General features: G+C 46.5%; 1 protein-coding gene across 2 annotated transcripts in view; it reads right to left on the bottom strand.

Moving 5' to 3' along the window:
* Positions 1-26071, bottom strand: part of STK38L (serine/threonine kinase 38 like) — a 419201-nt gene that overhangs the window by 199891 nt on the left and 193239 nt on the right. For both annotated transcript variants that reach the window (XM_069628096.1, XM_069628095.1), the window contains exons 6-7: positions 15474-15597; positions 12666-12820 (exon numbers count right to left, since the gene is read on the bottom strand). In XM_069628096.1, the coding sequence (XP_069484197.1) occupies positions 12666-12820; positions 15474-15597 (279 nt within the window). The remainder of the gene's footprint in view (positions 1-12665; positions 12821-15473; positions 15598-26071) is intronic.

Here is a 26071-nt window from a genome sequence, read left to right as displayed (position 1 = left end):
CGACCTATTGTTTTCGCATCGAGTGCTCAGAGAGGCCGAAGGCAGGTATGCTGTCATAGAGAGAGCGGCTCTTGCTGCTGTGTGGGCATCCAAATATTTCAGGACCTTTCTGTGGGGAATTGAATACACCCTGCGTACTGACCACAAGCCCTTGGTACATGTGTTGACAACCAAAGGTTTGTCTCACGCGTCTTGACGGATCATGAGGTGGATGGCCGATATGGTGGAGTATAATTTCAAAGTTGAATATGTTCCGGGCACTAGGAATGCAGTAGCGGATGGTCTCTCGCGGTTTCCGAGATCTGTTGATGATGTTGAGCTCCAAGAGGTAGCGGGGGACGATTGTACCTTGGTGGCCAGTGTAGGGCCCGCGGTGTCAGAGTTTGAATGGGGTGCAGAATGTGCAGCTGATCCTGAGTTGACGGAAATAAGGACGCCGCTCAGCAGTGGAGAGGTTGGGACTGAATTGTCTAAATCCTATGGGCATGTGTGGGAGGAATTATCTGTGGGTCCATGGGGTGTGGCTAGAGGCCTGAGGTTAGTTCCTCCTCGTTCCCTTAGAGGGAAGCTTGTTGATTTGGCCCATGAGGGGCACATAGGCAGATCCATGACCAAAAGAAGGCTCAGGGAAGATTATTTTTGGCCCCGAATGGACGCTGATGTAGAGGACGTGGTGAAAGATTGTGCAGCTTATTCAACTAGTGAGAAGAGCAAAGCCCCTACTACTCAACCAGTTTATCCAGTGGAACTTCCTAGTGAGGTGTGTTCTAAGGTGGCTCTTGATATAATGGGCCCCATTGATTCATTAGGGGGGGAGGGGAGTCTGAGGTTTATTGTCGTTATGGTGGACTATACTTCGAGATGGGTGGAGGCCACGGCTATGTCTACTGTTACCGCCGAGAAAGTGGTAGAGTTCCTTTCTGCGGTGTTTGACAGGGAAGGTGTTCCTGCAGGTTTAGTGACTGACAATGGCTCTCAATTTGTGTTGGACTACATGCAGAACTTTTTGAATGATCTTGGCATACGTCATCATAGAGTTGCACTATACAACCCACAAGCCAACGGTCTGGTGGAACGCATGAATCGTTTCAGCAAGGGGGCCAGCCAGTTAGCCCTTGCTAATGGTCTTCCGTGGGGGGAGGTGGTGTCAGAATCACTTAAAGCTTATAGGCTTACCCCTTCTGTTGTTACTGGTCATTCCCCTTTTGAGCTGATGCGGGGAGGAAACCCGGCTCCAAGTTGAGTGCCAGCCCTGGGTGGCGGTGTTCAGACACAGGTGGACATGCAGGGAGTTTTGGATCGAGTTCGGAGTAAGCAGGAACGTTTCTTGACTGAGCAACTGGCTCGCAGGAAGCCCCTTTCTGTGAAGGTTGGGGATTGGGTTCAGATCAAGAATCCTGGGTTTGCAGCCGAGGGTCTCAGCAAGTACTTAAATCCACGCAAGGTGCTCAAGCGGGGTCGTGGCTATGTAAAACTCGATGATGGATCCACCTGGAGTCTCAGGCGTGTAGTGGTGGTAGATAAGGAGAAAGTGGTTTCAGAGTATAGTGAGTCTAGCATGCCGGGTAACAGTTCAGGAGATGCTGGAGTGGGGTGTGATGGCCCCTTGGAAGGCTCAGCGGTCCGGGAGGAGAATGAGGGACTAGTTAACTTGCAGCCCACGGTCAGTAGAGTGGCTCTTGATTCCCAGGGTGTTGAGGACCATTTTGTTCCCATCTCTGTGCCTGATTCCGGTGTTAGGGATGTTCCGGTGGATGAATGTGAAGTGTCCGCTTCTGGAGCGGTCGTCTCTGCTCCTACACATACTCGCTCTGGCAGGGAGAGGAAGGTTCCTTCCAAGTACAAAGAGTTTGTTTTGGGTGCTGTTGTTCAGTAGCACCCTTAGTTTGTTTCTTCTTTGCTCTAGTGGGCATGTCATGTTAATACTTATTGAATGTTGGTCTGGTGTGCTCTGTGTCTGTGTGTGTGTTGCTGGTGTTTGTGTGAGGGTGTGAGTGTGTCTGTTTTGTGGTGAGTGTGTGCGTTGTGTATCTCAGGGTGGTTGGTTGTTTCTTTTGTTGAAGAAAGGAGGGAGAAGTGTTATAAAGGCTCTTGGGATGGAATTCTACTCGTGCTCTGATGTCATGTTTGCTTATGTTATTGTTTACATTCTAAAGGAGACAGTTAGCAGTTATCTGGAGAGCTGTAATGTAGGCTCAGCACTGCTGGGCTTAGGCTGGTTGCCAATAAAGAAGCTCTACTTACCTACCGCGTTGCCTCCTTACAACACGTTCCTTTTGACTTTGGAGTCTGACAAACTCCATAGGCATCATCATTACATTGTGACACACAGCACATTCAGTGCAGTGGCACAGGGAAGTCTTAGGATTTCCCAAAGGTTTAAATACCTTCTCTTGGTTTAACTACAGTTACCAAGAGCAGTGAAGTGCAATTAACTTTACATAAATTTTTTTAACTTTCCAGACCCAGCACACACAATCTTACAATAGGGTGCTGGAGCGGTTACTTAGTATCCCCTTTGTCTAGTTTCTCATGTAACACGTTTATGTTACCTTTTCTATAATTAATGGCTTCTGGCAGTTGTTTACTTTTTACTACCATTGTTTGTTTTTACCGCGGACTGTAATTGCAGCCTTGGAAAAGCACCCATGGGTGCCCATTTTGTCGAAATTGCCCCGGTCTTCTTTCGCCATTTCTTTGTGGAAAGGTCCTTCCTGAGATTTACTCTGCGCGCCAAACCAGGTTTGGTCCCTTTGTTCATTTTGCCATTGGCGGGATTCATGAGTGAAGCCCGCCGCTGGTTCCAGGGTGTCTGGCAGGGGCAGGAATTGAGGGAGGTGTCCGACACTCCATGTGTTTAGTCTCCTATGAGACAGGAATGCAATCTCAGGTGATCAGCATGCTGGCTGTCCGGCAAGGATATCCACCCTGCTGGGTGACTGACAGCTAGGCTGGAATGAATGGGAAAAACCTGCATAAAAGGCAAGGCTTTTTGGCTTGGAAGGCAGAGTCAACCACTGGATGAAGGAAGCCAAAGAAGAACTTGAAGAGGATGCCTGCTGAAACTCCTGGACCATTGGTTTGCCCGGTGAAGCCCTGCTGCTGTGCTGAAGATCCAAATTTCTCTTCGAGAAGCCCTGCAAGGACGACTTCTCCTCTTGAGTTGGTGGGACCAATAAACTCCAAAGTAAGCCACCTGGACATCCTCTCTAAGCTGGTTTCATTTCCACTGCAGTTCCTGCTGGAAACCGAAGAGCCAGGGAGAGTAACACCAGTCCGTGTGCGCTGCTTTTAAGTTGGCCAAGAGCTCCAGGAAGATCCTCCGGACTCCCAGGAAGCAGGACTGACGAGCCTGAGCCAACTAAGAGTGCTGGACCCCAGATGCAAGGAAAGCCCATCTCAACAGCCAAGAGTCTGTGGTGGTGCTATTTGCTAAGATGTGAGGAGCTGAAACCGCGAAGTGCCGCTGAACTGAAGTTGGTCCTTTTCTGTCGCTGAGTGTCCCATTGCAGTGCAGCAGTCCCCCAGACATCCTCCCTCTTGTCCCCCACGACTGAGGGCCAGGAACATAGGATTTGCATAGCTGCACAGGAACAGAAGCGAGCTACTGTACAGTATAAGAGAACTTAACTCTTGTGTAGCCTCACTTGTTCTCAGTTGAGACTTTTCTTGGTTGCTTCTGTGAAGTTGCTAACAGCTTCTTTACCTCGCAAGCCTAAACAGCTTGTGGCCCTACGTTGATTTCTTCTTTTCTACAAAGACTTCTAAAACATGGTGCAATACTTTTACCTACCTCTAAGACGTGCTTCAGCTCACCTAGACTTTTGTCCAATTGACTTTGGCCTGGCCTGGCTCCCTGAATGATTCCTCTTCCCTCTGACTTTGTTTGGTCTTCCATCCAGGAAGGGGTTAACTAACTTGGCATTGGGGGTTTTCAAAAGTACTTACCTGCTTCAGAATATTTGTGAGATCTCTTGTTTTGTTCTAATAACCTTTTTCTTTGGCATGCTCTTAAGTCTTGTTCTAAACGCAACAGTGATATATTAATGTCCAGTGTCCTAGAAACTCTAGTCGCCCAAGGGTGTAGGAAGCATCTGCATGCCATCCCAAACAGGTATGCTCTGATTTAGTGTAACAGAGTGTGTATGAGAAACATTAAGAGTGTGTATTTTGGAGTGTATTTGTGTGTTACTATTATATTGCCCTTCTGAAGAAGGCTTACTCAAACTCACTGTTAAATAAATTAATAATTGTTTAATCAAGAAACCTTGTGTGTCAGAGTTTATTTGAATACTTGTCACTGTGAATCTCTGTGCAACTCCCCTACTACTCACATTGACCCCTCTTGAGATAAGCCTGGCTGCTCAATCATGCTACCAACCTGTGTAGTACAGACTTATACCAAAGATTGGTTTCCTATTGCCAGGAGGTCAAGGTTGCTGTAGTGCACCCAAAGGGTACTGCACATAATCTTACCCAACACTCAAGAAGAATGAGGACAGAGGGAGAGTTAGAGTCAGGGAGAGTTAGGGAGCAGGTCTTCACAGGTGTTCAGAAGAGCAGTTGCCGTGCCTCTGGGTGCTCTAAAGCCAGACTGGTGGTCATGTAGACAACAAACAGATTCGGTGTGAAGGGTAAATTGAGTGAAAGCCAGCTTCTACAGGGGCTTTCCCAGAATGGGGTGATGGAGATCAGGCAATAGTTTGCCGGAATAGACTGGTCGGCAGAGTTTATTATTTATTTTTTTAGCGGAGGGTGCACAAGGAAGTGCTCAAGAGGAGAGGGGAAAACTCCAGTGGCGAAAGAGGTTGCAGATGTCGGCCAAGGCTGGAGCGAGTGTGTCAATATCAATATTGACACACTCCTTGATGGTTTTGGAGGGGCAGGGGTTCACCTGTTTGCAAGAGGCTTTCATAGACCAGACTGGTCTAGTGACCTCCTCCGGTGCAACAAGGGAGAGGGAGGAGAGACGAGGGGAGGGTGGGGCGGGGGGCAGAAGAGAGAGAGGACAGGATGTCCTGTGTTTTGGTGGTGAAATGTGCGGCCAGGGTCGAGCAAAGGGCCTGGGTGGGTGCAGCAGAGGATGTGGCTGCACTAGGGTTGGCCAGTTCCTTGCATACTTCGAAAAGTACGCCTGTGTTAGATGTCGCAGAGATGCGGGCTTGAGTGTAGACTCGAGCGGGTGCAGAGTCTATATTGCCTTTCAAGAAGGCGGCAGGCCAGTTTGTCAGAGGGTGCACCTGAAGATCCCCATTTCCATTCTGCTGCTCTGTAATTGCGTTTAAGGGCAGCCAGATAAGAGTCATACCAAGAGTTGCACTTTTTGGCAGGCTACAGTCGGACCCTCATGACAGGGGCAAGAATGTCAAGAGTGTTGGAGATGGAAAGATGAAAGTTAGAGAGGGCCGTTTCAGGGTGGGAGTCAGCCGCAAGAGTAGGAGGAGAGTAGGTGGAGGCAAAGGCAGCCACTGACACTTTTCATGGGTCGGATGACATTGAAGGCAGCAGGTGGTGTAGGGTGTGCCATTGCTAAAGGAGAAGAGAGCTTCAAGTGAGAGGAGAATGGTCAGTCCATGAGAGTGAGGTAGTGAGAGGAATGGAGAGTGGGATGTCTGGGGAGATGAGAGCATCCAAGGTGTGGCCAGCAGTGTGCGTCACAGGTTGCAGAAAGGTCCTGAATGATGCATGTCATTGCTGTGTGGCTCTGATCACAAGGTCAACTTCCAATGATGGCTACTAGGCGATGATGTGTTGTGTGTTTTATTAGTTGAAATGACCTAGTCTACTCATTACTGTAACTGGCACAGCTGTGTGGAGTAACTGAGAAGGCTTTTTCTTCTTTCCCCAAAACAGCTATCAATCATCTTTTTTGCCCAAAAACCACCCAATGTCCAGAGCAACCATTAATATCATCCAAAGTTTAATTTACAATGATAACCTGACCTGCCTGTGGAGAAAAAATGTCTTTCATATAACCATCTTGACATTGCAGTCGCAGGACAATGAATAAACAGAAAATGTGAACTCTAGAGCCTTCTGCGAGCCTCTCCTGAAAAGAGAAGGAAATTCAACAAATGGTAGAGAAGAACAAGTTACTTACCCCTGGTAATGTTGTTTCGATTGGATGTTCCTCCCATGTATTCCTCATGTTTTGATAGATATGCTTCCAGCATTTTCTTTTTGGCAGAGGGAGCTGGTCGACTATGTCCCTCGAGGGGATTCATCCCAGGGTCGACGTCATCGTCGGTATATGCATAGCGCATGCAGCGCCCATTGGCTTCAGTTCTGTTTTATAGCTTTCCTCTTATAGAATACCAGCATCAGTGAGCCCCAGCCAGTACCAGACTCCGAAAAAGCGTAAAGTTTAACGCCTGAAAATTCTACGCCGGGGTAGGCTAGGAGGGGCGATGAGGAATAGTGGGAGGAACATCCAATCGAAGGAACATTACCAGGGATAGGTAACTTGTTGTTTGAACAGATTGTGTCCTCCCACGTATTCCTCATCTGTTGATACACTCCCAAAACAATGTTATGTTTTGGAGGAGGGAGTAAGAATTTTCAGAATCAAGATTTCTCATGGATTTAATATAGAGCAGCTTTCTCAAATCTTCTTTCTTGGCTAGAGGATGAATCCAGACTGCAATGCTTTGTAAATGTGTGAATAGTAGACCAAGTGCCTGCCGCACAAATGTCCTTTATAGGCACCCTTCTTTGCAGAGCAGACGATGTCGTCAAGCCCCAAGTGGAATGAGCTCCCAGGCATTCAGGGGTTCTTTTTCAGCCACTCTGTAGCATTCAGTAATGGCAAGAATTATCCATCTGGACAAATTTAGTAACTGGAAGCCCCAGTTTGTGTCCAGTGTACCCGATGTAAAGCTGGCCATGCTGTCGAATTTGCGCCATCCGCGAGACATAAAACTCAAAGCCCTTCTGTGATTGAGCCTATGTAATCTTTCCTCTTCCTTGCTAGGATGAGGAGGCGTATAAAATTAAGGTAGTACAATTTTCTGGGATAAATTAAAATCCGATACAATTTTTGGCAAAAAGGAAAGTTTATCCCCAGGAACAACCTTGTCTTTATGAAAAATAGTAAATGAAGGATTACTAGATGTTAAGCAAAGTTTGTATGCAGTACCCCTAGGGTGCACTACAACAACTCTGACTACAGGTAATAAGAAACCCAACCTTTGGTATAAGCTTGTACTACACAGTTTGGTAGCATGTTGAGCAGCCAGGCTTATCTCAAGAGGGGTCAATGTGAGCTGTAGGGGAGTTACACAGAGATTCACAGTGACAAGTATTCAAATAAACTCTTACAGACAAGGTTTTGTGAATAAACAATTAATTTATTTTATCAGCCAGTCAGTTAGAATAAGCCTTCTTCAGAAGGGAGCAATATAGAAAGCAACACACAAATACACTTCAATACTGTACACTCTTAGTTTCTAAATCAGTCGGGACCCTTTTGGGATGGCCCATAGACAACCTACACCCTCCGGTGACTTCAACAGCTAGGGTGCTGGCGACATTAATATCTTACTGTTTGCATTTAGAATACTGTTAGAAGTCTGTAAAAGGAAAAGCTTATTAGAACAAGAGACCACAAATATTCTTAAGCAGGCAAATACTTTTGGATCCCCTAAACAGAGTCATTCAGTATAATAGGCTAGGGCATGTCAATGGGCAAAAGTCTTATATAGGATGAAGCACTTCTGGTAGGTAAGTAGAAAAGTATTTTCACAATGTTTTAAAAGTCTTTGAAGAAAAGAAGAATCAAATGTAGGGCCATAAGCTGATTAGACTTGAGTAGTAGAAGATGCAAGCAACTCTATGGGCGGCAAGTTCTCTCAGACTTTACAGTACCTTTGTATTGAAGAAAAAGTGCAGCAGATGACTTCTGTTCCTGTGCAGCTCTGCAGAGCTCATTGTTCCTGGGCCTCAGTCTTGGGGACAAGAGGGAGGCCTTCTGGGGCCTCCTGCACTGCAATGGGACGTTCACCGCTCACAACTGCCAATCTTTCAAACAAGTGGCACTTCAGTATTTCAGCTACTCCGGACTACTGCAAATAGCAACACTGCGGTTTCTGGCTGTCGAGATGGACTTTCCTTGCTTCTGGAGTCCCGTACTCTGCTGAGGGTGCTCAGGCTCAGTCAGTCCTGCTTCCTGGGAGTCCACAGGATCTTCCTGGAGCTCTTGGCCAACTTAAAAGCAACACACAAAATCTGGTGTTCCTCTCCTCTCCGTGGCGCTTCGGTTTCCAGCAGCAACTCTGTGGAAATGCAACCAGCTCCGAGAGAATGTCCAGGTGGCATACTTTGGAGTTGATTGGTCCCACCAACTCAAAGAGAGAAGTCGTCCTTGAAGGGGCTTCTCTCTCTCGCTACGAATTTGGAGTTTCAGCACAGCAGCAGGGCTTCACCGGGCAAACCAACAGTCCACGAGTTGCAGCAGGTGTCCTATTCAAGTTCTTCGGTTCCTTCGTCCAGTGGTCGACGATGCCTTCCAAGCTAAAAGCCTCGCCTTTTATTCAGTTCTCTCCAATTCATTCCAGCCTAGCTGTCAGTCACCTAGCAGGGTGGCTGTCCTTGCCGGACAGTCAGCCGGCCAATCACAGAGTGCATTTCGGTCCCCTAGAAGACTAAGCACAGGGTGTTTCGGGCCCCTCCCTCACTTCCTGCCCACCCCAGACACCCTGGAGCCAGAGGCGGGCTTCACTAGTGAATCCCCGCCAAAGGCAAAGTGAACAATGGGACCAAACCTGGTTTGGCGAGCAGAGTACATCTCAAGAAGGAACTTTACACAAAGAAATGGCGAAAAAAAGAAGACCGGGCCATTTTGACAAAAATGGCACCCTTGGGTGCTTTACTGCAGCTGCGAACGCAGCCCGCTGTAAATGCAAACCATGGTAGTTAAAATGAAACCACTGCCACCAGCCATTCAGTGAGAAAAGGGTAACATAACATCTTTACATGAGAAGCTAGACAAAGGGGATACTAGGTAACCCCTCCAGCACCCTATTGTAAGATAGTGTGTGCTGGGTCTAGAAAGTTATAAATGTAAGTAAAGTCAATTTCACTTTACTGCTCTTGGAAACAGTATTTTATCCAAGAGAATGTATTTAAACCTTTGGGAAATCTGAAAGACTTCCCTGTGCCACTGCACTGAGGGTGCTGTGCGACACAATGTAAAAGATGCCTATGGAGTTTGTCGGACTCCACAACCAAAAGAAACAAGAGTTCAAAATCGCATTAAAATACGAGAGAGTGGCAAAAGGGCTTCACTCTCTCCAGATTAAAAAAAAATCAAGTCCTCAAAATCCAGCAAAGTTGCTGGGGGTCTAGATAATACCTGCAACTCACTCACCCATCGAGCTGATGTGAACGCAACTAACAATAGTTTTAAATTTAAGTAGCCTTAATGGGCATGAATGGAGTGGCTCAAAGGGAGCGCACATAGATTTCAACACAAGATTAAGATCACAAACCAGCACTTCAAAAGGTGTGGCAGGAAACACATTCGTGAGCCGTTTAAGGAATTGAATGATTAACGGCATCTTGAAATAAGATGCCTCTTCAGAAGTGCGCTTGAAGATTGAAAGCGCTGACAAATAACCTTTTATTGTTCCAATCTGGAGCCCCAGATTTGTCAAGTGTAACAAAAAAGGCAACACCATAGGTGTATTGCACTGAACAGGATCCACATTATTTTCCCTGCACCAGCTGCAGAATTTATTCGAACAGCAGTGGTACAAGGATTTAGTTGCTTGCCATCTGGCCAGAAGCAAAATCTCCATTGCGTCATCTGTGAGGTCCCAATCCTTGTATCTCAACTTCTCAGAAGCCAAGAGTGAAGGTTGAGTGTCTTGACCTCTAGATGGAGAACCGGACAGCCAGGGTTGCCAAAAAGATTCTCCTTTCAGAATGCTGTCCTTGCAGGGCCACCACAGGAGATCCTGCACAACTCTGTTCGGAACCAGAAGAAGGACCGACATCCTGCCTGGGTTCAGAGAGCCCATTGAAGGGATCTCATTCTCAGACGAGCCTATGGCACAAGAAAAATGCAGGATGCCATGAGGCAGAGCAACCTTAGAAAGTCGAAGGCTGGATGACGCTGGGCACTCTGGAATTTGGTGACCATCAGCAGTGTGTGCTGAGCCCTCAACCTCAGGTGGCAAGGCTTTTCCCAAGGATGCATCCGATAAGCTGGAGTCTTTGAGGTGGCATCATGTGGGACTTCTTGTAATTGAGGGAGAAGCCCAGTCTGTGAAGAGTGGCAGGTAATGCTGAAATGTTCCAGGGCCTGTTCAGGAGAACAAGCCCCATCAGCCAATCGTGCAGGTAGCAGTAGACGCAACCCCCCCCCCCCCCCCCCACCAGAGACTTGCAGCCACCAGCGCAATAAACTTGGTGAAAACCCTCGGGGCAGAGGTCAGACAGAATGGCAGAACTCTAATGAAAACCGCCAACGGCGTACCTCAGGTACTTTCTGTGCTTGTGATGGATAGGCACATGAAAGTAAGCATCCTGAAGGTCCAATGACACCATCCAATCCTGGAGCTGAAGGAGCTGAGAAAGGATGACCATCTTGAACATGTCCTTCCTGAGGAACTTGTTCAAGCATCTCAAGACCAAGATGGGTCTCATTCCTCGGTCCTTCTTGGGGGATTGGGAAATGGGGAAGAGTACCACTCTTTGTTCCTCTCTGTTACAGGTACTGTTTCAATAGCACCTTTCTCTAGCAGGCTCAAAATGTCCTGCAAAAGGAACAGATCCTGAACTTTGGACGAGTGGCTCTCTGGTGGATGATCCTGAGGCCTTTTTTTAAAAAGGGGAGGCAGTAACCCTGGTCTACTGTTTCCAACGCCCACACATCTGAAGTAATGCCTCGCCATCCTCTGTGAAAGGTAGTGAGCTAAAACGTGGTTGCAGACCCTCCCGAGTGAGCACCATCCCAAAGTAAGGTTATTGGGTCATGGTAGCTCTCGGCAGAGGGGCTCCCAGACGTCTTTTTGCATGCTTAAACCAGTAGTTAGGAATGCTACTTGAAGGTCTATATTTTCTGGTTGGATTTTTATTAACTGCTGGACTAGATTCTGGAACCCCCCAATTTGCCATATCCCTTTTTTGGAGGGGAACAAGAAAACGAAGTATGGGATCCTTCTGTGGACCTTTGTCAAGAATGTCCGTTAGGTCGTCTTGTTTGAAAGTTGCTGCCTATAAGCGGCATCAGCCTGGTTTGCTGGATATTGCTTGCCAAACTGAAGCTAGGGTGATGTGTCAATCCCACTAGCTGTTTGAAGATATTCTTCTTTTAGCCTAGATTCACCTGACATAAGAGCATCTGGAACATTTGGAGTGCCAAACACCAAACCAAAAGGAGGAGTGTCCTACTCTGACGGTTCATATTCCTCATAACTTGAGGTTAAGGATTTGAAAAAAATTCTTCCATGGCAAACTTGTGTACGTTTTTTCTACTTCCTTTGTAATTTCTGGTGTTTGAGGGTGAAGGCACGGATGGCTTCAACAAGGGCATCAATGGCCCTGGCGTAGATGGTGTTGACGGTCTCGATGGCAATGGCATCGATGACTTCGATGATTTATGCATCAATTTAGGTGTCGACAGAACCCTAGAAGGGCTTCACCGCCCCCACCCCCCTCCCCGCCCCCGACTCCATGGTTTTCCGTTGTGTTGAGACCTCGACTATTCGAGGTATCTACGGCCTGCTTCCCGGGCTCGAGGGCATTCAGGATTTGACCTTAGCTCGCTCTCTGTCGGCTTTCGGAGGCTTGACATGAGCATGGCTTTTTTCTTTCTGTTTCGAAGGGGTCGGGCCTCCTAGACTACGTTAAGCATTTCACGTCTGAATTCCTCCCACTGAGCTGGAGTGGAGGATTTGGTTGGACGGGCTATACTTCTCTTGGGATAAGATTCAGATGAAGTAGTAGGCGTTCTAAAGCGCCTCTTCTTCGATTTCCTCGATGAAGACAAAGAATGGTGTGCCCTGCTCATGGAGCGTAAAGGTTTCTTCGATCTTTTCCTTCGTCATTGGGCGATTTAGTTGGGGGCCTACCCATCGCTAATTTCCCTTTACGCTCTTTCAGAGCCTTCCCTCCTCACAGTACGCCGTCCCATGCTCCATGCCAAGGCACAACAGTCACTCTGAGGGACATTTTGGCACCACAGTCGCTCTTTTGACATTTTTTTTAACCCATTCTTCGAGGTTGATGGATTTTGAGACAAAGTCATGGTACTCAATTGCAGTTCTGACAAGAACTGAAGCGCTCCGTACTCGAAGCGTTGGCTCACGCAGAAAAACTGAACTGAAACCAACGGGTGCTGTGCGTGCTATATATACACCAACAATGACATCGGTCCTGGGATGAAAGCCTTCGAGGGACATCGAGTGGACTGCATCAACGCACAGCACCCTCTGCCGGAAAAAACATTCTGAAGCAGCTGAAGCTGGAAGGATATCTATCAAAAGATGATGAATACATGGGAGGACACAATCCATTCCAAAAGGAAAGTGTATAGGTTGGAACTCATATTAGCATTTAGAATCCAGAGCAAGTGGCAGTGCAACAAGGCTGTGTGTGAGTAAGCAACAAGCATACATTGCAATTCATTATTAGCTCTTAATTTTCTACGTTTAACAGAAACATGCCTTGGCATCCAGTAAGAGGTTGTCTGGCTTAATATCTCTATGGATGAACCCAAGCTGATGAATTGCATCTATTGCCAGCACCGTTTCAGAAATGTAAAACTGGGTCTCCTCTTCTGTTAAAGTGTCTTTTTTCATGAGCAAGGTCATCATATCACCTAAAAGAATAGAAAGAGGTATTACATTAAAATATCAAGAATATACATATTAATGTATAACCACATGCCAACATGAGCATGCTAAGCACAAGGCCTAGATCACAAGCTATTTGTCTTTGCTTGCAATGAGTGTCTTGCCCAAAAACGACAATTGTGACGCATAAACAAGCACTGGCAAAGCCAATAGTTTTGGCGTTTGCCGTTGTGCATTGCACATTTAAAAGCCAAGTATTCAGTATATGGGTAGATTGGAAAGAAGTGGGGCAAGGATAGTCAGGTGAGGTAGGGTGTGTGAGGGTAGAGTGGGTGGTGGTAGAGTGGGGGGGAAGTAGGGGGAACAAGGAGTCAAGTGAAGTATGGTGTCTGTGGATTGAATGGAGGAAAGAGTGGGTTGCAGTAGAGTGGGTGAGGTTGAGCTGGGGGGGTGATTAGTGTGGTAGTGGGATAGAGTAGGTTAGTTTGGTGGGAAAGTGGTGGGGCAGTGACAAGGTAGAGGGAGAATGAGGTGGGGTTGATGCCCGTTTTAAAGTATTGGGGTGAGTATTGGAGTGGGTGTACTGGGGCGGCGGTAAAGTGGAGTTTGTGGGGGCAGTGAGTGGGGTAGAGTCAGGAAGGTTAGATTAGTGTCATGAGGTACAACAGTGGTGTGGATGATGGTAGAATGGGGCGAGTAATGGTAGAGCAGATTGAAGTATTGGGGACAAGGGTAGTCTGGTGAAGTATGGTGTGTGGGGGTAGAGTCAGTGGCAGTAGAGTGGGTGAGGGTAGAGGATTCCACAAGTAAAATCTATTTTGCATGCTACTTTTTGTACTAACAAACAAGTGAATACATATAGCCTCTACTGAGAAAATCCACTTGAATGTGCCTCTTGACACAAATCTCTGCAAACCATAACTTTCATTAAATCGCAAAAAAAAACCTTCATAGGATAAACATTACAGAAAATGGCAATGTAACAGCTCATGGAACACTGAAAAATAAATCTTTTACAGGACGGAGTTGCACCCAGGTGGTAACTCTGCTCTACTACACATGAACAAAGCTCTCCTGCCAATGTCAGACAAAACTTTTTTTGCGGTCCCCTTCTTGTTCGATTTGCTCCCAGCATTGGAAACAGCCAACTATTGCACCCTGCTAAAAAGCTCCAGCACTAAATCGGTATCAAGGGTACACCACCAAAATTGATCTAGTCCGCAAGACTAAGTCCCAAGCGAAAAATATGGCTCTTCTGCTCAAGTCGGAGAGCAGTATTCTACTCTTCCTGCAATAAATGGATTGAGATTTCTGAGAATCTGTTTTATCATAATTTCAAATGAAGTCTCGAAATTAACAGGAGGGACTATTACCACAACATGAAAAAACAGAGCATGATTTAATTGCATTGTACAGGTGTGAAAATAGCTATTACTAGAATCCAACACAATGTTTAACCTTCACAACCATTTAAAAAAGGCCTCCCATCTAAAGTATTTAGTTTAACTTGCATAATTTACTGCTGTCCTAGATGCTTGTAAATTTCCCTTTGGCAAGACTTTCTAGATTTTAAACAAGCAGGAGGGACCAACTCTTCCGTGTCCTCCCAACGTAGGTGCAAGATGACTGTGTAACACGGATACAGCTATCTGCTTAAAGACACTAGCATGGCCTGTGGTTCAAATTCATAGAACAAATGACGGGTGCATCAGTTGGACTGTCATTTTGAAGTGTATATTTTGCATCATGTGAATAGCAAATGCTATGATCGGAACTGTACATTGCCCAGCAAGCAAGCAATTGTGAACTTGTTTTTCAGGTGGTGGTCAATGCTGCAGTGAAGATGTCACCGGTAGCCAGTGAAATTTTCAACAACACATTTTCGAAATGCCATTTTGTCGAAAAAAAAAGCCAAAAAACACATTCCGAATGTTTTTTTTTTTTATTTTGGTTTCGTTCGTAAAAAAAGTTAAACAAAATAAAAAATTACCCATTTAACAAAAATTCGAAATGTTTTTTTTCCGCATTTTGATGTCGAAAAAAAATGGCATTTCGAAAATATGACGTTCGAAAAAGTCACTATAAACCGATGTCACCAGTATACTTGAGATGTTTCTGACAAAATCAATTTCCCTTTTGAAAAAACCTTGCAGGAGTAACCAGTTACACTGAGAAAGTGGTGAATTGTACTACTTCGACTCTTGCATGCACTTAATCACACACTTTGTAAACCTATTTTGAGCTGATGCAAAGTCAAATAAAAGATTGAGGACAAAGGTGACAGAAGGGGCTAAAAATGGTACCATCCCGGCGAGACTGCCAACATTGAAGGTAGTATGTGCTTTGCTGTGGATTTATTGTGTGAACAACTCGAACTTCCCAGACCTTGGGCAACAGGAGCATTTACCACATGCATTCCCAGAAATAAGAAGATCCCTTCGGTGCTCTTAAATTAGCTTAACTGATTGCCAGAGGGAAAACAGTCATCATGGAAAGAAGATTGGCATTAATGAGGGCAAGACAAATGAAAGGCTGATGCAAAGAAGTTGAAAGAAGCCATTCACCACTGAGTAGGTCTGGGAAATGAGTAGCAAAGAAGGTGAATGGCATGGTCTCATTTCAGAAGGTAGTTTCAGTGTTAACAAAAAGTACACACAACTGAAATACATTCCGGCTTACCTCCAGGCAGAAACTCCATTATCAGGTACAGGTTACTCTTGTCCTGAAAACTGTAAAACATCTTCACAACCCAAGCACCATCTGCTTCCACCAGAATATCCCGTTCCGCTCGAATATGTGCCACCTGCAAATGAGAGCATTCTGCACTATTTACAGGTTCAACGGTTTTCGAATGTTTTATTATCTGTTCAATTAAAGTGGGGGACACTAAATCAATACTACGTTACATATGATGGGGACGTATACCAAAACGTTTAGCAGCAATAAAATAATTCTAGTCCTTATGTTTGACACGGCCATGAACCCATCTAGTTTACAGGACTAGTGGGCATCACAGGGACTCCAGCTTTATGCAGGGGAAGTCACCACGGTGTTAGACAATCACAGACAGCTGGTCTACAAAAACCAACTTCAATTGCCTACGTCAATCTCTCGACCTCTCGCACACAAGCACGCATGACACATTACATACCTGTAATAGTCTTCCTGAAGCTTCCATCTGCTTAGATTCCCATGCTTTGCATAAGCCGACATTTAGTGGTTGGTGCAGAGTATTACATGACTTGTTTTTCGAATTTCAAAAAGGAACGTTGATAGGGCTTGTCTGTAATACTATCCCTAGTGGGACGCGCACTGTACCTATGATGCTTCATGCGTCAAGGTCCTCGGATGGTTTTGTTTCCGACATGAGGGAGCATGAAGTGCAAGAGTACAGGAAGGCAAAGAAAGATTTAAGTCGTCAATGTACCTTCGACTCGCAACAAGGAGGCATGGTGGGCCAAGTGAATCAAAGCAGATCCAAGCATCAGAAAGACAATTACAGATATGCAATATTTGTCTTCTGAGGCTTGTGGATCTGCTTAGAATCAAATGCTGAGAAGGAGGTGGGTTGTTAGAAGGTACAGAGGCAAAAAGATGTCTTAACACCACTGTCCCATGTCACGATTTTTCAGATAGTGTCACTTTTCGCCAGAGGGAGACCCTTTCCATGAGGATAGGGAGGTGCAGACGCTAACCAAAAGTCCCCCTAGGGGTGGCAATATGCAGAAAGGAACTCCCATCATGGGGACAAAGATGATTCAGGGACACAGCCCTTTTAACTCTTAGCCCCATAAGGTAGTCACATTGTCCAAACCTCTTTTCCTAGACTTGTATCGGAAACCATGTATTATTGTGCTGGGTGTACAGGGACAAGGAAAAACTGTAGAATGCTACAGTTAAGCGGGGAAAACGCTCAATCAGATGTCAGTGGAACTGATGTCGCGCCAGGGCAGACCCTGCTAGGTCAATACACAAGAAGCACACAACTGGTAAGAGCGAGGGAGACAGAGAGGAAGATAGCATTTGGAAAGTGAGAACGAGGTTGAGGTAGAAGGAAGACTGGAGCGGCTCGAGGGAGAGATGTGGAGAGTGTGGTTCAGAGAACGCACAAGAGCATCTCGCAGGCTAACTAGGTGTTGGCAGTAGTAGAAGCAGAAGCAGAAAGGGCTTCCCACACTGAGGTAGAATGGCAAACATTATACAAGTGAAACCTGGTGGCCGGTGGGTGAGACTAAAGCTGAGAAAGAGGAGCATCAGCACAGCGTCCTGGCAAAACAAACGTAGGTTTGAGAGATGTCCGGAAAGAGTCGTACCAGTCGGCCGGGAAACGGAAGGACGGACATTGGGTTGTGGTGGCGGGACGTGTAGTGGGTGGAAGGTGCGGTACAACAACTGCGCCGAGACCACTAGCAGTGGCCTTCGCAGTGTCTCATGAACGCGCCAGAGAAGCATACAGAATGGTGGAGGTTGAACTACCTGTATGGAGGTGGTAGGGAGAATTCTCAGAAATGTGCCAATTCCCTCCACCTTAGAGACCCCCAGCAACTTTGCTGGATTTTGAGGACTTGATTTTTTTTAACCTGGAGAACGAGAGACCCTTTTTCCCACCCTCATGTATTTTAATGTGATGTTGAACTCGGTTTCTTTTGGTTGTGGAGTCTGACAAACTCCATAGGTATCATCTTTTACATTGTACAGCACCTTCAGTGAGGTGGCACAGGAAGTCTTTCAGATTTCCCAAAGGTTTAAATACCTTCTCTTGGATAAACTACTGTTTCCAAGAGCAGTAAAGTGAAAATGACTTTACTTACATTAACTTTCTAGACCCAGCACACACTATCTTACAATAGGGTGCTGGAGGGTTTTGTCTAGCTTCTCAAGTTACATTTTTAGGTTACCCTTTTCTCACTGAAAGGCTGGCGGCAGTGGTTTCGTTTTAACTACCTTGGTGTGCATTTACCGCGGGCTGCGTTCACAGCTGCAGTAAAGCACCCAAGGGTGCCATTTTTGTCAAAATGGCTCCGGTCTTCTTTTTTCGCCATTTCTTTGTGGAAAGGTCCTTCTTTAGATTTACTCTGCGGGCAAACCAGGTTTGGTCCCATTGTTCACTTTGCCTTTGGCGGGATTCACGCGTGAAGCCCGCCTCTGGCTCCAGGGTTTCTGTGGTAGGCAGGAAGTGAGTGAGGTGCCCGAAACTCCCTGCGCTTAGTCTTCTAGGAGACCCAAATGCACTCTGTGGTGATTGGCCGGCTGACTGTTCAGCAAGGACAGCCACCCTGCTGGGTGACTGACTGCTAGGCTACAATGAATGGGACAGAACTGAATAAAAGGCAAGGCTTTTGGCTTGCAAGTCACAGTCGACCACTGGATGAAGGCAAGGCAGAGTCGACCACTGTACGAAGGAACCGAAGAAGAACTTTAAGAGGACGCCTGCTGCAACTCGTGGACTGTTGGTTTGCCCGGTGAAGGCCTGCTGCTGTGCTGAAACTCCAAATTTGTATCAACAGAGAAGCCCCTGCAAGGACGATTTCTCCCCTTGAGTTGGTGGAACCAATCAACTCCAAAGTATGCCACCTGAACATTCTCTCAGCGCTGGTTGCATTTCCACAGAGTTGCTGCTGGAAACCGAAATGCCAGGAAGAGGAACACCAGATTGTGTGTGTTGCTTTTAAGTTGGCCAAGAGCTCCAGGAAGATCCTCCGGACTCCCAGTAAGCAGGAATTACCGAGCCTGAGCCCCTTCAACAGAGTGCTGGACCCCAGAAGCAAGGAAAGTCCATCTCGACAGACAGAAACCGCAGTGTTGCTATTTGCGGTAGTCCCTAGGAGCTGAAACACCGAAGTGCCACTTGTTTGAAATATTGCCGGTTGCAGGCGGTGACTGTCCCATTGCAGAGAAGGAGTCCCCAGAAGTCCTCCCCCTAGTCGCCACGACTGAGGCTCAGGAACAGTGAGATCTGCAGAGCTGCACAGGAACAGAAGTCATCTGCTGCACTTTTTCTTCAATACAAAGGTACTGTAAAGTCTGAGAGAACTTACCTCTCATTGTAGATTTGCTTGCATCGTCTACTTCTCACAAGTCTAATCAGCTTGTGGCCTTACATTTGATTCTTCTTTTCGACAAAGACTTCTAAAACATTGTGCAAATACTTTTCTACTTACCTACCAGAAGTGCTTCATCCTATATAAGACTTTTGCCCATTGACTTTGGCTTAGCCTGTTATACTCAATGACTCTGCTTAGGGGATCCAAAAGTATTTGCCTGCTTACGAATAGTTGTGGTCACAATAACCTTTTCCTTTTACCAACGTCCTTCTAAATGCAAACAGTAAGATATTAATGTCCCCAGCACCCTAGCTATGGAAGTCACATGAGGGTGTAGGTTGTGTCTGTGGGCCATCCCAAAAGGATCTTTACTGATTTAGAACCTAGGATTGTACAATATTGAAGTGTATTTGTGTGTTATTTCTATATTGCCCCCTTCTGAAGAAGGCCTATTCTAACTGACTGATTAATTAATAATTGTTTATTCAAGAATCTTTGGGTGTAAGAGTTTTTTTGAATACTGGTCACTGTGAATCTCTGTGTAACTCCCCTAAAGCTCACATTGAACCCTCTTGAGATAAGCCTGGCTGCTCAACATGTTACCAAACTGTAGTACAAGCTTATAGCAAAGGTTGGGTTTCTCATTACCTGTAGTCAGAGTTGTTGTAGTGCACCATAATGGATCTCATCAGGGGATTGGATGAGGTTATCATCCGGATCGTCATAATCTGTATCAGGAACATCTACGTAAAAAAAAATTAAAAAAAAGAAAAGACCCCCTGAACTTCATCTAAACTAAATTTCGTATGAGGAACAGTGTTTGACACATTGTCCACTCTACAGGGGTTTTTTCAGATGGTTCTCCATCAACCCGTGAAACATATTTTGGTTTGTTTCGCCATGTGTGCAGTAGACACCTGTTTGGACATTTGACTCGGCGACAGCAAGGACAAAGATTTAAGCGCAGTAGTGACTCTGCTCGGCGGCTGTCCAGCATCACTTTCGACGCACAACCCAAAATCTGAAGAGGCACAGGGCATCTTGTGCGCCAAGTCAGCCGACGTAGTAGTGCGTGTGTGCGTGCGTGCGTGCGTGTGTGCTAGGTAGAAGCCCAGTGCAGGCCTAAGCCTGAAGAGGGTTCATTGAAGTGTTGAAAGCAGTTTCGTTGAGCACCGTCCAGTCTGTTGAGTGTCAAAGCATGTTTAGTTGCGGTTGCAATATTAAACTTGTGCTAGCTATATGCCAATAATTCTGTGTAATGCAACCAACTCTGATGGCGGAAACAATCTGAGGAAGTTGACATGTAAAGGACCATGGGTACAGTGCACGTCACACTAGGGATATTATTACAGACACGCCCTGTCAACATCCCTTTTCAAAATTCGTAAACAAGTCATGCAATACTCCGTGCCAGCCACTGGATGTGGGCCTATGAAAAGCGTGTGATTTTAACCAGACCCACAAGCCTCAGAAATGCATAGCACACTGCGAGGTAAACAAAGAAACATTTCAAGGATGTGCAAAAATAGCATTTTATTCAAAGCCATTCTGAATTTCAAATTTAAAACCTGCACTTACAGAAGAACTTAATTGTGGAGGCACTGCTCTACACCACGCGTTCCGTCCCTTCACAGAGAACTTCGTCAGGTGAAATACATTCAAACACATTAGGAATACTTGGTACACATGGTTTTGCATTCAGGCCATGTGAACAAAGCTCAGCTGCAGACCCAAGTGTGACTCAACCCAAGGGCGACCAATTTCCCAAAACGGCCCGTGTCGTCTTTGTTCACCATTTCTTGTCAGTTAGTTCCTTCTGGGCTTTTACTCTGTTTGAATCAGGTTTGAGTCCTTTGTGCATTGTGCCTTTGGCGGGCATCAGCCCTGAAGCCCACCAAGGCTCCAGTGTGTCTGGAAAGGCAGGAAGTGAGGGAAGGTCCCGAAACTTCCCTGTCTTTTGTCTCTAGGTGTGCTTGAGTGAAACCAGTTTTGATTGGCCGGCTGGCTTTACAGGAGGACAGCCACCCTGCTAGGTGATTGACAGGCTAGGGCTATGAATGAGTGGAACATGCTTAAAAAGGCGAGGTTTTTGGAACTAGAGCAAATTCGACCACTGGAGGACAACATCCGACGAAGAAGATGGGAAGCAACGCCAGCAGCACCCTCCAAGACCACAAAGTGCCCAGTGAAGCCCTGAAGCTGTGCTGACCATTTTCGTATCGACTAGGAAGACTGGTACGGGTGACTTCCTCCCCTGGGCTGGTGAGAGCAACTAGCCTTGAGACAAGCTTCATTTTGGCGCAACGCCCGACTTGCTGCGACTTTCCAAGGCTGCACAATCCCAATGCCGGGGACCCCTGACCATCATTGTGTGCATGGTCTTCGAAAGTGCAAATCCGGCCAAAACTTCTTGGGCATCCAGAGGTCCCTACAGAAGCAGGAAATCTTCATCCAGAGCCTCTTCACCAGAGTCCAGGCCCGAGGGATCAAGTAACATCTAACTGGAGCTGTTCGTTCTTCTTTGGCGCTGGTGCCAAAACCACAAAATGCTGCTGAATCAAGGAGAATCTAGTGCTGCAGAGTCGCTCTCTCGAGTGCTGCCGCAGAAGCCTGACAGACAACCTCCCTTTCGTCACCACGACCAAGCACCAGGAACAAGGGTCTGCTACACTGCAACAGGAAAGCATCCAGCTGGAACGCATTCTTCAGTTCACTTGGTGTACATCTACCTTTTGTCAATTATGGTGCTTCCTATTAGGGAGTGCTATTTAATCCTACTCTGAGTTGACCTCAACTCACTTGCACTGGCCTTTCATCTTGTGCTGTATAAAGGTGACTCTTGAGTTGCTGTGATTTCTTTTTGAACAACGACTATTTAAGAAAATTTTTCTAAGAAGAAAAGCATCAGAACTTTGACTTTGGCTGCCCTGGTTCCCTAAAGGCCGCCTTCTGAACCTATTGGCTTTGACAGTGTGTGTACCCTTACAAGTTTTAATTGTTGAATACTATTATTGCTGGGATAAAAGACTGCCTACATCCCTCTGGAAAATGCTAACTGTTTATCTAAGTACAAAGTATGTTCTGATTGGACTACAACTTTTCCCTCCTTATAACTCAATATTGCAATGGTGATCACAAATTAGTGTCATTAGTAACCTCAAATGACGTCACTCAATGTGCTGGAATATGTATAACATATGCAAAGTTACTCACCTGCTTTATTGTTCTTGTTAAATTGAATCCTAACAATTTTATTAATTTTAATTCCAAACATACAACCAAACTTTGCAGCATACATCATAATATAACCAACTTAACTTATTCTATGATGTACTGCTTACCCCAGTCCCTCCCCCCCCATATGAGCCTACTGCACTGCGCCTTCCGCATCTTCGTCTCCTCCAGGGGTTTGTCTTCCGGTATCCCCCGCTGAGTCCTGATCGCTCGACCAGTCCTGGGTGGATCCGTGCAATGTGGCCATTAAGTGTCTCCAGGCTATCAGGGTATCTGCTTCTTCCTCACCCCCTCTATGACTCATTTCTTCCCATACTGCTATCTCAGCCAGGGTCCATTTCTGGAGGTCTCCCCACCAGGCCTCAATGCTAGGTCTGCCACACGCTTTCTACCTCATAGCTATTCGGCGCTTTGCAAGTATGTATGCTAGGTCCTTTAATTTATTAACAGGTTTTAATTTACGCAGCCTGGGAAATCCCCCTACCAAGCATGCCCACACCGATTCAACATCTATCTTAATCCCTTTCTCCTCAAGTCGGTGGGCTACTTCTTGCCAGAACTTCCCAATTTCGGGGTATGCCCAGAACATATACATCATCCCCGCGTTCTCACCACATTTGGGGCAAATTTGTCTGTCTGCGTTCTTGAACCTATCTATCCTCTGGGGTGTCATATGCCCTGTGGGTTATGTATAGCTGTATTTGCTGCAGCCTCGCGTTCCTAGATACTTCCTTATGATACCGTTGGGCATGTTCCCACACTCAATCACTCATGGGTATTCCAACCTCCTCCTCCCAGTCCGATCTCAGTAGTGCCACCTCCTTCCCCACCTTGGTCATCAGTAGCTCATATATACTGGATGTCTCGTGCCCTCCATCCGCTATATCGTATATGGTATCTATGGCCGCGTCCGGCTGCTCTGCTAGCGTCACTTCCGACCATGTGTCTCTAATCCGCTGTACTATTCTATTATATGTTATATATTGGCCCCCCGTGTAACCCGGTTTCATCCACCCACGTCCCAAATGTCTGGATCTCTCCCTCCTGCCATATGTCCCCCAGCGTTGCTATCCCCGCAGGCTCCCAATGCTTCCTAATAGCCATCAGTAGCTGCTTATCTTCTCCCATTAATGCCACCAGCGTTACCTGTGGGGAGCACGGGGACGGGTTCTCCATGGCCTGACAGGCCCTGCGCCACATCTGCCATCCCAGTAACAACATCCTTGAGCGCTCTTTAACTTCTGGTTTGGGCAGCCATATCATCTCTTTCGGGAAGTACGGGGCGCATTCAACAATCTCGATTCTGGGGTCAGGTCTTCTGATAGCCATTTAGCCACGTATTGTAGTTGGCTAGCTATATAATAAATCTCATAGTTCGGGAGTTTCATCCCCCCTTTATCATGTGTATTCTGCAGCTTCCACAGGGCTATTCTATTCCGGGTCTCATGCCATAGGAATTCCCTACATTTGCTCTGTAGTTTAATAATAAATAAATAAATAAATAAATAAAATCGCCTAGGTATCAGGTGCGGGATATTCCCTTACAAGTGCAATAGTCTAGGTAGAATGACCATCTTCAATAGCGACCCTCTCCCCATCGTTTCCAGAGGGAGTTTGGACCAAAACCTCATGCTGTTTGACACCCTGTACCGCCTTCACTGTATTAGGTCGGTGTACTGCCTCTATCGTATGATAAATGTCTATTCCCAGGTATCTGAACGTTTCTACCGCCCATGGCGTTTGTAAGATTGGGAGTTGATTTGGCGAGACTCCTACATACCTCCCTAGTGGGAATATGCACGATTTCCGGGGGTTCACTGCTATACCGGACAGCTCCGCAAACCTCTCCATCACTTCCAGAATGTATTGGAGGTTCTCCTCAGGGTATTTTATGTAGAGCAGTATGTCGTCCGCATATAGGGAGACCAGATGCAGCTCACCTTTTGTGCTAATCCCTATCCCTCGTATTGCTGCCTCAGATATATTGCCAGGGGCTCCAGTGCTAGAATGTATAACATTGGAGAACAGGGGCACCCTTGTCTGGTTCCTCTGCTCAGTTGCCACTTTTTGGAGATAACCGCTCCCGTCTTCACCCTAGCAAGCGGAGCGCTATATAGCAGCTTGACCCATTTGAGGTATCCTGGTCCTATACTGTAGAGGGCCAGAGCGGCCATCAGCCGGGGCCATTTAACCGAGTCAAAGGCTTTTATTGCGTCTAGCGACACAATCGCGATCTCGCCAGGATCTCCTCTCGTATGCTCTATGACTCGGTGGAGCCACCTAAGGTTATCCGAGATGTTCCTATGCGGTACATAGCCCGTTTGGTCAGGGTGTATCAATTTGGTAATGATCCATTGCTAACACCGCCGTTAGTATTTTACTATCCTGATTTAACATCGTAGCGGTCTGGATGATCCACAGTCCGTACCTGGCTTATTATGCTTGGGGAGTGGGATGATAACTGCTTCTCTCAGAGATTCTGGCAACCTTCCCCGCCTCATATGCCTCATTCAGCACGGCCAGCAACGGGGGTAGCACTTCTTCCTATACATCTTATAAAATTCGCTGGGGAGTCCATCAGCGCCTGGGGTCTTGCTAGTGGGCATTTGCGTTACCACCTCCTCCAGCTCTTCCAGGGTGATTGGGGCATCTAGGTTTTCCCAATCTTCAGCGCTTATTTGTGGCAAGCCTATATCTTCAAGCGTGTCTTGTATCTCCTTACCATCGCACCCTTCTATGTCCCTGTATAAGGCGCGGTAGTAGTTAAGGAATTCCAGGTTTACCCCTTCTTGTGTATCTATTAGTTGCCCGTCTGTTCCTTGTATTACACCTGATCGTGGGTTTGGGGGTCTCCCTTTTATATAGCCAGGCCAGCATCCTCACTGGTTTGTCTCCACCCGCATGCTGTCTCTACATATTTCCTATAGTTTAGTTTACATGATCTCTCACAGTATCCTGGACATTTCTGCTTGAGTTGGTTTATGGTTACGGCGTTCTCCTCCATGGTGCCCCCCTTTCCTGAGCTTTCTCCAGCTTAATTTCGGCCTCCCGTTAAGTCTCTCAATATGCCCCCCTGCAGCCCCTTAGATTTGGCTATCGCGATTCCCCTCACCACCACCTTAAAGGCTTCCCATAGTGTTCCTGTTGACTCCACGCTCCCCGTATTGGTATTGAAGTAGTTTACAATCCCATCCTTCATGTCCTCCCTGAATGCTACGTCCTTTAACGCTTATGCTCTAAGCCGCCATTGTGGGGATGCAGGACCCCTTTGGGGCAGATATTGACATGTTAGGACCAACAGTGAATGGTCCGATAGGACCCTCGCCTTGTATTCAACCAGCACCGTTTCTATGATTACCTCTTGTGTAACAAACATGTAATCAAGCCTTGTGTACACATTTTGTGGGGCTGAATAATGCAAATATTGTCTGTCTTGTGGGTGGCACACCTTCCATGCGTCCGCCAGTTGAAACTCCGACAACAGGGTCTTCGGGGCTTTGGCACTGGGTCTGTCTTGTCTATCATCTCACCCATCTACTTTTGGGTTAAGTGTGCAGTTGAAGTCCCCCCCCCCCAAAATCACATTCCCTCCCAGACACGGACATAGTTTCTTATACAAGGTCTTGAAATATGTCACTGCATCTTGGTTGGGGGCATAAGTGTTCACAATACATATTTCTTTATTTTCCACTAGTCCCCGATTCTTCCGTCCTCTTCCACCATGGAGTGCAGCAGCTGAAATGGGACATGTGGTGCCACCCAGGTAAGCACCCCCCTAGCATAGGTTGAGTAAATTGCCCCGATAAGAGTCCCTTTCCATTTTTCCCAGACCACTTCTAGTTTGTTTTTCGTGAGGTGGGTCTCCTGTAGTAAGGCTATGTCTATTTTCTGCCGTCTCAGGTACAACATGACCTTATTTCTTTTAAGATAACTGTTCAGACCCCTGACATTTCAAGAAATTATCTTAAGGTTCCCCCATATTTCGGTCGTTCCCTCTCC

The sequence above is a fragment of the Ambystoma mexicanum genome, chromosome 12 (genome assembly GCF_040938575.1).
Source record: "Ambystoma mexicanum isolate Mex_15411 chromosome 12, UKY_AmexF1_1, whole genome shotgun sequence".
Lineage (NCBI taxonomy): Eukaryota > Metazoa > Chordata > Amphibia > Caudata > Ambystomatidae > Ambystoma > Ambystoma mexicanum.
This window is presented reverse-complemented; position numbering and strand designations above follow the sequence as displayed.